This window comes from Medicago sativa, chromosome 8 (genome assembly GCF_051527215.1).
Source record: "Medicago sativa cultivar Bolivia chromosome 8, Bolivia_mono, whole genome shotgun sequence".
Classification (NCBI taxonomy): Eukaryota; Viridiplantae; Streptophyta; class Magnoliopsida; order Fabales; family Fabaceae; genus Medicago; species Medicago sativa.
This window is the reverse complement of record NC_140756.1, coordinates 69,194,578-69,207,719: the sequence shown is the minus strand read 5'-3', so window position 1 is coordinate 69,207,719 and position 13,142 is coordinate 69,194,578. Positions and strand designations below refer to the sequence as shown.

The 13,142-nt window shown below is 33.9% G+C and overlaps 1 protein-coding gene and 1 non-coding gene across 3 annotated transcripts; one reads left to right on the top strand and one right to left on the bottom strand.

Moving 5' to 3' along the window:
• Nucleotides 1–3,857: 3,857 nt before the first annotated feature.
• Nucleotides 3,858–3,928, bottom strand: TRNAW-CCA (transfer RNA tryptophan (anticodon CCA)). Its single transcript has one exon. It is a non-coding gene; the product is annotated as a tRNA-Trp (tRNA).
• Nucleotides 3,929–9,037: 5,109 nt separating this feature from the next.
• SKS17 (SKU5 similar 17) lies at nucleotides 9,038–12,839 on the top strand. Of its 2 annotated transcripts, none has more exons than XM_085733763.1 (9): nucleotides 9,038–9,118; nucleotides 9,225–9,376; nucleotides 9,695–9,804; nucleotides 9,909–10,179; nucleotides 10,668–10,764; nucleotides 10,881–11,226; nucleotides 11,624–11,989; nucleotides 12,116–12,194; nucleotides 12,462–12,839. In XM_085733763.1, the coding sequence occupies exons 2-9, from the start codon at nucleotides 9,227–9,229 to the stop codon at nucleotides 12,663–12,665; spliced, it is 1,623 nt and encodes a 540-aa protein (XP_085589889.1). In that variant the 5' UTR covers nucleotides 9,038–9,118; nucleotides 9,225–9,226; the 3' UTR covers nucleotides 12,666–12,839. The 2 variants fall into 2 exon arrangements, with proteins under 2 accessions (XP_085589889.1, XP_085589888.1); XM_085733762.1 differs by having other exon boundaries at nucleotides 9,222–9,376.
• Nucleotides 12,840–13,142: the final 303 nt, after the last annotated feature.

The window sequence follows — 13,142 nt, the reverse complement described above, 5'->3', positions numbered from 1 at the left end:
CAAATAATGGTAAAAGATGTCCTAGAGTTTTTGGAGAAACCTCCAAGACCACAAAACTGATTTGAATGAGAACAAAATATCGCCATGAAAAACTATATCAATTCCTAACCAATTCGAAACCAAAAGCCACAGACGACCGTAGTAATCGCACATAAAGAACAAGTGATCCCTATCCTCTAACCCACCACACAGGGCCGCACTAGAGATTTGTGAAACATCAAGCACATTTCTCTTACACATATTATCCTTAGTAGCTAGTCTATTAAGAAAAAGGCGTCAGACAAAGATATTCACCTTCAAAGGAACCGTTTTGAGCCACAAAAAATGATCAAAACCTTCACTTGGGTTACTGTCAACCGCTGTTAAGTAAGAATATGTTGATTTAACCGTGTAAGAATGAGTCGAATGGAGCTTCCACACACACTCCCCAACCAACCCTTCCTCCCATGCAAATAACCTCCTCCACCACTTTCACGCCACCAACCCCCCACCCTAACTCAAACATCTCCGACACCGTGGTTAATTTATTTTCTGCGAGATCAAAAAGCCTACCAAAAGACCTTGCTAAGAGAACTTCATCCAACCATGGATCCTCCCAAAACAGCGTGGATCACCCATCCCCCACCTTCCTAATAAAATTATCCTCCAACCACCTAGGATCTGCAAGCCCCACCCCCGATCAAATTTGGTTCAAAGTATGCCACCAAATCGATCCAACTCCCAAGCCAAACCGCACCCTCCTCCCCATACTTCGCATGGAGCACTAATTCCACAAAGTCTCCCTCTCCTCAAACACCCTCCAAACCCATTCCCAAGTAAAGAAATATTAAACTCCCTCAACCTCTTCACTCCCAGGCCTCATTCTCCGTTTGTAAACAAATGGTATCCCATTTAATCCAAGATAATTTCCTAAAATCCCCCCCCCCCCCCCCCCCCCCTCCCAACACAAAAAAAAAATGAAATTACTAAAAATAGAATCAAGGGAAGAAATAATACCTGAGGGAGCTTTGAAGAAGGAAAAGAAATAAATTGGAATGGACGACAGAACGGACTTAAGCAGAACCAACCAACCACCCAAATTTTTTTTTTTACGCTTCCATCCAGATAATTGATTGTGAATCCTATCAACCAACGGATACCAAAACTACAACTTCCACGTGTGTCCGAATAACTTTTTCATTTACGCGTTTGTCCGAATAACTTTAATTTTGGGAATGTGTCCAAATAAATATTTCTTGAGCTTGAGGGTTCATTAAGTGGGTTAGTATGCATAGGTTAAATCATAGATGTTTTTCCACCAAAATAAATCATTCCCTCAAAACCAAAATCATAAAAATAGTTGCGACCACATATACATTTGAAAACAAAATAGAAAGGAAAAAATGAATAATGTGTAATTTTAAAATAATTAAATTATATGTACTTTTGTGCCAAAATGTTGAGATTAAGTAAAACTTTCTCATTTTTGGATTTTGGGTATGTAATAATTTTAATTAACTTTTGCTTTTGGAGGAATGGATATGTCATTAGTTTTGTTGCTGCAATAGTGTTTTTTTTTAAGGAGTAGAAGATACGTTGGGTAAAAATTAGGTGCATTTTCTTATTGTATATAAGGTTCTTAATTAAAAATACAAGAAAAAACTTAAAATAATTTTTTTGTTGGAAGAAACTTTTAAACTCCATATCATCATGATCTCTTTTCTTTGTGAACCGGAAATTTGTTTATTACGGTAAATTAGACATGGCAACAAAACTCGCCTCCGTCCAGACCCGGCCGCCCCCACCTTTAATATAACAGGGGAAAACCGATTTAACTGGATGTGGGTGCGGGTGTGGGGGAAATCTCGGTTTTTAGTACAGAGGCGGGGTCGAGGGCGTGGGATGCTTATACTCGCACCCACCCCGCCTCGCTTTTTGAAATTTACCTTATTAAATTTTATAATCTTATTTCCATAAGCCTCAACCTATTTTAATATACATAAATGATAAACAAACACAGATTATTTGACACAAATACAACACCATGGGTATTTATGACATTTCAACAATACAACAGGGGTAATTTTGTAAAACACAATCTACCCTCTTTTCTCTCTCGTCACTGGCTTGAACACCAACCACCTTGTTCTCTCCTCTCCCGCGACCTGAGTCGCCGCCCCTCCTTCTTCTATTGAGATCTGATTTGTGGTTTGTCTTCTCTCCCCTCACCGTCTGTCTTAGATCCTCCACCACACCACCAGATCTGCATTTTTCTACGGCGATGGAAGTAGAACTCCGCAGTGCAATGAAAGCTGGTGAGGGATGAACGACAACAAGGAGTAGAAAGCCGGTAAGAGATGAACGACAGGTAGGTGTAGAAAGCTGTGTTGGTGGAAAAACGACGTGGTGAGGAGAGAGAGAGAGAGAGAGAGAGAGAGAGAGAGAGAGAGAGAGAACACCAGTGAGAAAGAAGGGACACCGCTGAGAGAGAGGATGGACGTCGATGAGAGAGACACCGATGATAAAGGAAATACGGCGGTGGGCGGTTGCCGGAGATGAGACAGAGTTGCGCAGGGAGAGAGAAAGGTTAGAGTACATAGAGAGAAATAGGATAAAAATAAATAAATAAATAATGGTGTATGTATTGTGTCAAAATATTTGTGTCCAGTTATCATTCCTCTTTAATATATTATTACTCTTTAGAAACATGTTTATTATAATTATTTTGCTCTTTTAAAAAAACTTTATTAGTTCTTTAATTATGAATATAATTATTGTTTTTTGTTGCTATAAAAAAATATGCATTTTTTAAATATTTTATAAAAAAATAGAGTTTTCGCGGATGGGGGCAGGGCCGGAGCCGGAAGACCCGTATCCATTGAGGGCGGGGTTGGGTGTTCAATTTTTACTCCAATAAGATTTGGAGACGGGGACGGATGCAAGGAAGCGGAGGCGGGGATACTTAAACCCGCCCCGCCCCGTTGTCATGCCTACGGTAAAGAACGCTTCTTTATAAGCCCCCCAAAATCTTTTATGCCCCCTGAATTTCCCAATTTGCCCTTACTTCAAGAGTTCTGTATATATCTACTGGATATGTAATGTACGTATGTGCAGGATTTGTTTTTATAAGTTCACTCTCTCATTTCTTCTTCCTTTCTGTGAGTTCAAAATCGACCCATTCCTTCTCCAGACCATTTTTCACCCAATTTTTGTTCCTTCTGTACGCATCAAATGATTTCTCCAAATCAACCCATGCCTGAATCTTGTTCCTAAAAGTTGTTCTCATAAGAGTTTCTTTAGGGTTATCTCCAAAATTAAGGTAAAATCTCCACTTAATTTTTAAGTCTCAGTTATTGACAATATTATGGCTACAATTGTTCTGTATTTGATACTCAATTTCTAAACTACTTATGCTTCACGTGTAAAACGTCGCAATTTCCGTAACATGCCGTTCTGAAGTTACTCCCTAATGAATCTTGTAGTTATCTTCCTAACTGGTTCGGTATATATCTACCATATGTTGTATAAAAGGGCAAATTCGGTATTTTAGGGGGCCTTTGAAGATTTTAGGGGGCTTAAAAAGCAATGTTCTACGGTAAATAGAGAATATTTTTTTTCTGGTAACAAGGATTAAGAATCATTTAATCTATAATACAATATTGAAAGCAAACCATTAATTTTGTCTGCCAATTAATTAATCTATAATACAATATTGAAAGCAAACCATTAATTTTGTCTGCCAATTAATTATTGATGCACCGCAAGAAGCCCTGCAGCATTAAAAAAGTTTATCCAAATGATTCTGAAACCAATAATAGTAGCACAACGAGAAGCATACGTAAACTGTAATGATATGAAAAAATAAAAAAGATGGGTTATGAACCTGACGTGATCGAACACGCAACCTTCTGATCTGGAGTCAGACGCGCTACCATTGCGCCACAGATCCCTGTTGGAACATTTCTTCATTGGTTAGTATACATACGTTACACCAAAGTTGATTGTGGTGTTAAAAATTTGTAATCGTAAAATTAATGACCAAATTGTATAGATAATAGAATTCAGTCAGATTAAAAATTGAATAGTCGTTAAACATTGTACCATAAAAAATAAATAAAATAGACTTTGTATATTTCTAAAACTTCATATCAGTATTCATAACGAATTATTATGTGATTTCTTGCGTTTATTGAGAAAAAGTGAAGGATGCATGTATCTTTCATGGACAAAATCACAAACCAATATTGTTTAGGCAGCCTTACATGAAATGAAGAAAAAAAAATTAGAAAAAGTATTTAGTCATATCAATTGACATTATTCAATTTTATTCTCTTTTTCTAAATTATTTTATTCAATTTTATTTTAATTTTGGTTTTGTGTGTGAGCCCAAACATATTTATTTTGTATGTGCCCTAATAACTATATCTCTTCTTCTATTATGTCAATGTTGAAAAGAGATCGTCGACATTTCTCTAAAAAAATTGACATCTTCATTAACATACTTTTGATGTATAAATATTTAATTAAAATCACCAATTTTATAAAATTGTACATTTATAAAAAAATAAATTACAGTAATGCATTTATATTATTTATGCACTTTAAAACTATAGTGTTTAAGAAATGTTTGTCAATAGAGAATGTAGAGAATCATTTCCAATCAAAAAATATGTGCTCTAAGCTTTTTTCATACTCTTTTGGACTCTACTATAAGAGAAAATTCACTTTTTAGATTTATTGAATAAACGATATATTTAGTAAGATAATCTAAATACATCATTTATTGGGATATGAACTAAGTTTATAGACATAAATCACATTTGAGAATTAAAATGACTAACAAAAGACATATCCAACATTTGAAGCATTTGAAATGTCTAATAATGATTTCTCTAACGTTTTCAATTATCTCATTCAAATACACACTTTTTTTTTTGGTGATTCAAATACACTCTTCAAAATAACATAAAAGATTTGACATTTTTTTTAGTTGGAGATTTGAGAAAACGTTAAATCATTATACTTTAAATAAATCTTCAAGTTAGTGCATAAACTATTTTTTTTCATCAAGCTAACCCCAAAACTATCATCATCTCTCCCATTTTTAAAACAATTAAGTGTTTTAATTCGATTGATTAATAATAGTCTAGAAATTATTAATTATAATTTTACAGTTTAAGGACTAAATGTGAGAGAGTGAGTGAGTGATGGTTCAAAAACTAAATTGAAGGTTTGGTTTCTATATTTAGTTTCTATATTTAGGTGCTACAGGATGGTTTCAAAAAAAAAATTAAAATATTTTATCCTGGTTTTAATCATATTAAGTTTTCATTTATTTTTTCAGTTATGGAAATATGAGATCGTCTTAGACATGGTAGGTAAATAGACACTGCACCTGTTCGTAGAGATCACTAGGAGAAACGGAGAAATAAAATTGGAGAAAGTTCACAGTCACAACCACAGACATATATAAGAGGTGTAGGCTAAGATGTTGCCACCACCATCCGCTCTTGCCTAATCATCTCCATCACGTTGCTTCTCGCATATGAGTTGGATAGGTAAATATCGAAGTCCATTTTGTCTCAATATTGATTAATATGTAGTTTTTTTTTTTCACCTAAATATAATAATCATGTTAGCCAACATTATAAGATATTATTATCACATTGCATAAAATAACCATGAGAAGATTTTAAACTCATTTTGTGAAAATAGTTATGTTTTGGAGCGGTTTTGTTTTGGTAGGGACAATGCATAAAATATGCATGGTCCGGGGTTCGAACCCCGGCCACCATAAAAAAAAAACTAGAAAAGTTTTACAAGTTTTTAAATTCCAAACAAACCTATATATAGATAGATATATAGGAGTGGGTATGGTTCGGTTTTAAAAACCGAACCAAACCAAACAGTTTGAGTTTTGCGAGGAACCGAATCGAAACCAAACTGATCCTAAAATAATATTTAGACTTTTTATTAATTGTATTTAAACTATGACCAAATGTATTAAACCTTTTTAAGAATTAAATCACATTAGTTATTAATTCCTTGTGGTTTTACTAGTTGTATTTTACTAATATCAACAAAAATATCAACAAATTTCAATGTTAATGTATGATGAAAGGCGAAATAAAATTTCATTATTGAAACATGAAGTTCTTGCTTTGGTAATGGTTTGGTTCGGTTCAAATGGTTCGATCATGATTCAATAACCATTATTAAATTATTTGGTTAGATTCGCGATCCACTTAAATGGTTTGATTAATTTCAATTCATTTCAGTTCGGTTAACCAGTTTCGATTGGTTCGTGGTTATTTTTGCCCTCCCTAAATAGCTCCGTCCTGACAATCCCCGTCAACCACCGTCGAGAAGGACTCTTCGGGAGTAAAATGGGAAAGTTGGGGCCTTAGACCATATAGGAGGCCGATTGAGAAATTTTCAATAATAAAAACTAGGCAAATTAAATAATAGTAATGGACAATCAGATGAATTTGCAGGCAATGGACAGTACGTGAAAGGCACATGCAGGCAGGGAGGGCGTCAATCGCGTTGAAAATGACAGTGTAATAGGCCATACTCGGTGGACATACACTTTGGCTTTCCATTACTCGGTGGAGTGGTAACATAAAGTTCAACCGCCATGGGCCATACTATGTCCATGACTATCAGTAGAAATGTTCTGTTGGAAAATCGATAATTGTATATTTTAACTTTTTTGAAAATCAAAAAATTGTTATATCAATTAAAATAAAGAGGAAGGGGTGTGAGGTAAACTAGAGCTTGTAATACTATAGGGTTGAAAAACACTGTATTCGATTTGGTATAACACATCTTTGAGTCTTTTGGCTGATGGAAGGGATTCGAAAAAATGGTTGGTTCTTGAAGAATTCGTAGAAGATTAATTTCTTATAACTATTGTATAATCTCTTTAACAGTGGATTGGAGAAATCTTTCTCCTCCATATGTAGGTCAAATTTGAGTGGAACTGAGTAAACAAATATCGTCATGTTGTCTCATCTTATTGTTTGTTTTTGTTTGATAAGTTGTTCGTTGGTTACTAGTAATTTTGCTCCGCACATCAAAATATTGATGCGAGTTTTAATCAAATTTACAACATGATTGAATGGTAAGACTTTTTGATCCAATACTTGTTTCAATTATTGTTGGAACACTAGCAACAATAGTGGAAAAGTTGGATAGAATAAACACCTTAGTAAAAGTTAGTGTTGATATGACTTAAAAATGTCCCACGTTGGAGAGCTCATACTACCTAGTAAGTGTTTATATAAGTGGGGGTGTCCTACAAGGATGTGTGCTTGGGGTACCCACTTTTGCGAACCGGTAAGCGCTTAGGAAATATATATTTCACATGTGACACCGCCGTCCGACCGGCCGTGCTTGGGTAAATACAAGAATTTTTTTTTTCCACTTGAAAATGTTAAATTAATATCTATATCTATACTATATATAAAGAAAACTACCCCTTTCAGCACTTTTGGGCTAGATTTTTCTTTTCAAAAATGCCCTCAATTTTCAATACAAATAACACATGTAACAAATAGATAAGAATAAATTTAAATATTTAAAAAATGTAACAAACATGAATATATATATGTTTGTTTTTTTCTTTATCATTTAAACAGTGTAACAAACTAAATGAATATATTTATATTAAATTTTTTATTATCCCAATTATACCCTTAAACAACTTTTTTTATAATAAAGATTGTTGTTGGTGTTATTGAAATAAATAATCATGTTTAATTTGTTTTGTTATAACTAGAAAGCAAAAAACATTTATATTTCTAGTTTTAATCAAAATCAAAATTTCATAAAAAAAAAAAAACAAAGTTCATAATTTTCAAATTTTAGCGCAGTAAAAAGAGCGGAAAGACGGGCACGTGAGTGCCCATCTTTTCGCTAGTTTTGATAATTAAATCATTAATCCGAACGTGCTTATCTGTCACAAATAAATTTGTTACGATCCGATCCAACAAAGTATCCGGAAGGTTCCGGATATATCCACACACGAAAACAAACACGGTTTGTTTTATAGTTAATCCCTTTAATCACTCCGTTTTTTGTTACGAACTCTCCCTAAGAAAGAAGATCTCGCCTCACTTATTCTTCACACCGAAATTCACAATTGAGGTTCCTGTGCTTTTCCTCTCTTCTCCTTTGTGTTGACGAGTCCTTCTTCTACTCCTTTCTGTCCTGTCGGTTTCGAGTTGTGTACGTACCATATAGTGTGGTTTAATCGAATGATTGATTAAACCATATTTGAGGGTTTTATTTCTTGTTGAACAATTACCTACGGTGCACTGGTGAATTGGGCTGTTTTATCGTGGAGGTGGCGCAAAAAGCGACCTGATCGTGACTCAAGCCGTAACATCTTCAGTGGTAAGTTCGAATTTTTAAAGGTACTTTTCTCAACTGGAAAAATAACAATTATGAACCACATAATTGGTGTAAATCAAAAAACCCAATTTAACGCCTCAGTTTGTAGAATTCTGTCAACTTGGTCTAGTATATTATCAACTTAGTGCCCCAAATAATGATTTGGTACATATACATTTGATACCGATTTGGACCGACAGACAAACTTGATTAATATTTTATAATTTGATATTTTTTTTTTGAGGAATTTTTATAATTTGATATAGAACTACGTTGATACAATCATACAAATTTAGAAACAAACATAGGGTCCATTTGACTCCTAAAGCAAGGAAGACAAAGTCCATATATGACTACATTTAAGGGGTATAGTATACAAGTAAAAAAGAATACAAAGCTACATAGAATTTCACTTTAATAATGGTATGCTATTATTATAGATATACAAAATTCAATTTATAGCAGGCATGTTATAGTATAAGTATAACTTTAGTTTGAAGCAACTACAAAATCATCTAAACCCGTTAACAGCGCCGAAGATGAATCATCAAATTGCTACCTTAAAAGTACCAACCAAAAAAAGATCCTCTATTTTTCCAATTTTATATTATCATAGTAGTAACACTCTTTGCATATATATTATTATGCAAACAAATGTTTCATCAGTACAGCTTCCAAGCTTGAGTAGGTGTTTCACTCTCTCACTCTTGAAGTGAGTCACAGTTTGTGCATAATCACAAAACTGGTAATTTTCAAATCTCTAACATATGAAAGTGATGTTTATTTTCAATTCTTAGTTTTCAACATTTTTACCTTGAAATGTAACCATGTTTTTCTGTTGGTTGTAGAAGAAATGAGAAGCACATGTTTTCTCTATCTGCTGCTACATGCTGTTGTTTTGGCTTTGCTTAGTGTTTCTCTAGTGCAAGCAGAAGATGGATACAAATATTTTACATGGACTGTAACTTATGGAACTCTTTCTCCACTTGGTACTCCTCAGCAGGTGTGTAATAGACTTGCAATATTGAATCTTATTAATATTTACTATTTTACTAGAGGTTTTTTTTTAAGGACTTATTGATCAAATGTCACTCTTTTACGGTACATATTCGTACTAAAAATCATAATCAAACGAGTTTTTACCCTATTATTTCATATATCAATATGATATTTCTATTCTCACTGAGCTTAATGGTCAATTTTGGTGCTAAACTAGACTTAATAACTAATGACATTATGACAATATGAATTTGATTTGCAGTACGAATACGAATTGTGTTTTTGAATTCTAATCGAAAGTTTTGGTACATCATTTTTTTAGGTGATTTTGATAAATGGTCAATTTCCGGGGCCTCAACTAGACTTAGTAACTAATGAAAACGTGGTTCTCAATCTTGTCAACAAATTGGACCAACCATTTCTACTCACTTGGTGAGTTTCTCTATTGAGAATACATATCAAAGAGATTATTCATTTTCTTAGTATATGTGACATTTTATTTGAGAAAATGGTTTAACATTTTTATTGTAAACTAGGAATGGCATTAAACAAAGGAAAAATTCATGGCAAGATGGGGTATTAGGAACCAACTGTCCAATACCTCCAAACTCAAATTACACCTACAAGTTTCAGGCCAAGGATCAGATTGGAACATACACATACTTTCCATCAACTCAACTTCATAAAGCAGCTGGAGGGTTTGGAGCAATTAATGTCTATCATAGATCTGTCATCGCAGTTCCTTATCCATACCCTGATGGAGATTTCACTTTGCTCATTGGTGATTGGTACAAGACCAACCATAAGGTAACCTAGATTAGGTTTTTGTCCTCCATTTGCTATATAAATTGAACACCATGTCATAATGTTCTAACATCACTAGTAATAGTAACCTGTGTTGCGAAGGATTTCGATTTTTTTAGTCACAAATTCCCGCAGCCAGCACATCGTTAGTTGTTGGATCGAGATAGAACGGTGCAGAAAGCAAACATATTTTAAGTATTTTTTAACTCTAAAATACTGAGCTTGAAATCTGGACTCTAATATCGACCCAACGACCGTTGATGTGCTGATTTTCTTATTGCATAAATGCATAGAATTCGTGACCGCAGAAAATCCAAATCATGTTGTAACACGAGTCTGAAGAGAAAGTCGCGTGTTAATTAAATAAAAAATGTGATGTTAAGTGGCAAGAAAAATATTTTCTCAAAAATAAAGTGGACCTCAATAGGTATTTCTTAATTCTAAGGATGAATTTGAATCCTAATATTCATCTTTATGTTCTGATTTTACAGGCATTAAGAGAGTCATTGGATTCTGGAAAATCTCTAGCATTTCCTGATGGTCTGCTCATCAATGGTCAAGCTCATTCAACCATAAATGGTGATCAAGGTCAGTCTTTTCAAAAGAATATAGTTCTACTTTTTTGCAAATTCTAGGAAAACCATTCAACTTTTTCATTAAATTTGTTTTGCAAACGGTATTTATACTTAGTTGCTTACTTTCAGGAAAGACTTATATGTTCAGAATCTCAAATGTGGGAATGTCGACATCGATTAACTTCAGAATTCAAGGACACACCCTAAAACTAGTCGAGGTGGAAGGGTCACATGTTATCCAAAACATATATGACTCCCTTGATGTCCATGTTGGGCAATCAGCTGCTGTTTTGGTAACCTTAAACCAATCTCCTAAGGACTATTACATCGTTGCTTCAACAAGATTTTCGAGAAGGATTCTTACAGCAACTGCGGTGTTGCACTATACAAACTCTCACTCCCCTGCTTCTGGTCCTTTGCCTAGTCCTCCTGCTTACCAATATCATTGGTCTTTGATACAAGCTAGAAGCTTCAGGTAATAAATGAGTCAATTTTGATCTTTTACCTAATTTTGTTTAAGTATCCATAATAGCTACTAAATTTTCAAGAGGCTTTCACATTACATCTTCTCCTGAAATCTGAAGAAACTTGTTATATAAGTCATCTTTCTTTTGTGTCATTCGTTTAACCAATTTTGATCTGACATCGGACTAAACACTCACATTAGTAAAATAACACGATTACTATACTTGCATCGCCGTTATCAACTAATTGAACATGTAATCTTACTCCACCATCAAGTAGACCTTCAATACAAAAATTAGATACAGTATTTTGTGAGAGACTAAAAACATATTCAAACATGAAATTCTAACCAAAATCAACAAGCCTAAAGTTTGCAATAATTTATCTATCTATATTTTTTATTTCAGATGGAATCTAACAGCAAATGCTGCAAGGCCAAACCCACAAGGATCATACCATTATGGAAAAATAACTCCTACAAAGACAATTGTATTAGCCAATTCAGCACCATTAATTAATGGAAAATTACGTTACGCTGTTAACAAGGTTTCCTATGTAAACTCTGAAACCCCTCTCAAACTTGCTGATTACTTCAACATTCCTGGAATATTCAGTGTGGATTCAATCCAAAGCATTCCTTCTAATGGTCCTGCTTATGTAGCTACCTCAGTATTGCCAACTTTTCTCCATGATTTTATTGAGCTTGTTTTCCAGAATGATGAAAACACCATGCAATCTTGGCATCTTGATGGTTATGATTTTTGGGTTGTGGGGTATGTAATCTTTTCTTTATTTGCATTTTGCTTTAATCATTTTATGTGCTTTAGAAATAATCATCGTTGCTTAAAATTGTTTTAAGGCGGAGATGATGATGATGATGTTTATTGTGATGATTACAGTTATGGTTTTGGCCAATGGACCCCAGCCAAGAGAAGAATATATAATTTAGTCGATGCCCCGACCAGGCACACTGCACAGGTAACTTTTTTATAAGTAGAAATCAAACTTTGTACTCGGTGTCCAAGATTTACATCACTCATACACTCCATACTAATCATTTGCGCTAAATTTCGATGGTACATATTCGTAACTAAAAATGAAAATATACTTTATAAGATACACAATAGATTTGGACTGTGTACAGTCATACTGCATGCGGTCAGCCACATTTGGACCATCTGATATTAACATTTGTAATATGTTATCTTTTGGTATGCTTACTTGGTGTGCTACAAATTATGATAGGTGTACCCAAATTCTTGGACTACCATATTGGTGTCATTGGACAACCAAGGTATGTGGAATCTGAGGTCTGCAATCTGGGAACGACAATATCTTGGGCAGCAATTATATCTTAGGGTTTGGACCGATCAACGTAGCCTTCGTAATGAATATAACATTCCCACTAATGTATTGCTTTGTGGTAAAGCCAGTGGACATCACGTTTAATATGTTATGAACAACCAATTTTATGGTATTATTTGTCTTCTAGTCATGATTGTTTGACTACAAAAGAAATTTTAAGGAAAGAAGGTTGAGAGAGTTTCTAAATTATGTGGCTGTTGTACTCTTGTGTAAATTTGTGGAAGATCTTTTGTTAAAATTTTATTGCTCATTTTTGCATATGATTTTGCAATTAATTTCCTATTTGGTCATTTAAATTCATATAATACTGTGAAAATGAATGAGGCTAGGTTTTATTTGTGTAAAATAGAAAGGAAGGTTCATCTCCTCCTTTAGATTAAGCAAAATAAAGAAAGTTGTACCCCAAAAAAATGAAGAAAAAAGAAAAGAAAAGAAAGGAATATGTTATGGAAAAACCATACATGATTTTCAAAAAAGAAAAGCTATACTTATGTCCAAAAGAACACATATGGACAACACAAAAATTGTGCTTTATTGGATGTGTACATTTCAATTGACTTT

Coding starts and splice junctions, on each gene's coding strand:
- SKS17 (XM_085733763.1), top strand. CDS start 9,227: ATGAGAAGCACATGTTTTCTCTATCTGCTGCTACATGCTGTTGTTTTG. Junction 9,377..9,694: donor CACTTGGTACTCCTCAGCAG/GTGTGTAATAGA, acceptor TCATTTTTTTAG/GTGATTTTGATAAATGGTCA. Junction 9,805..9,908: donor CAACCATTTCTACTCACTTG/GTGAGTTTCTCT, acceptor ATTGTAAACTAG/GAATGGCATTAAACAAAGGA.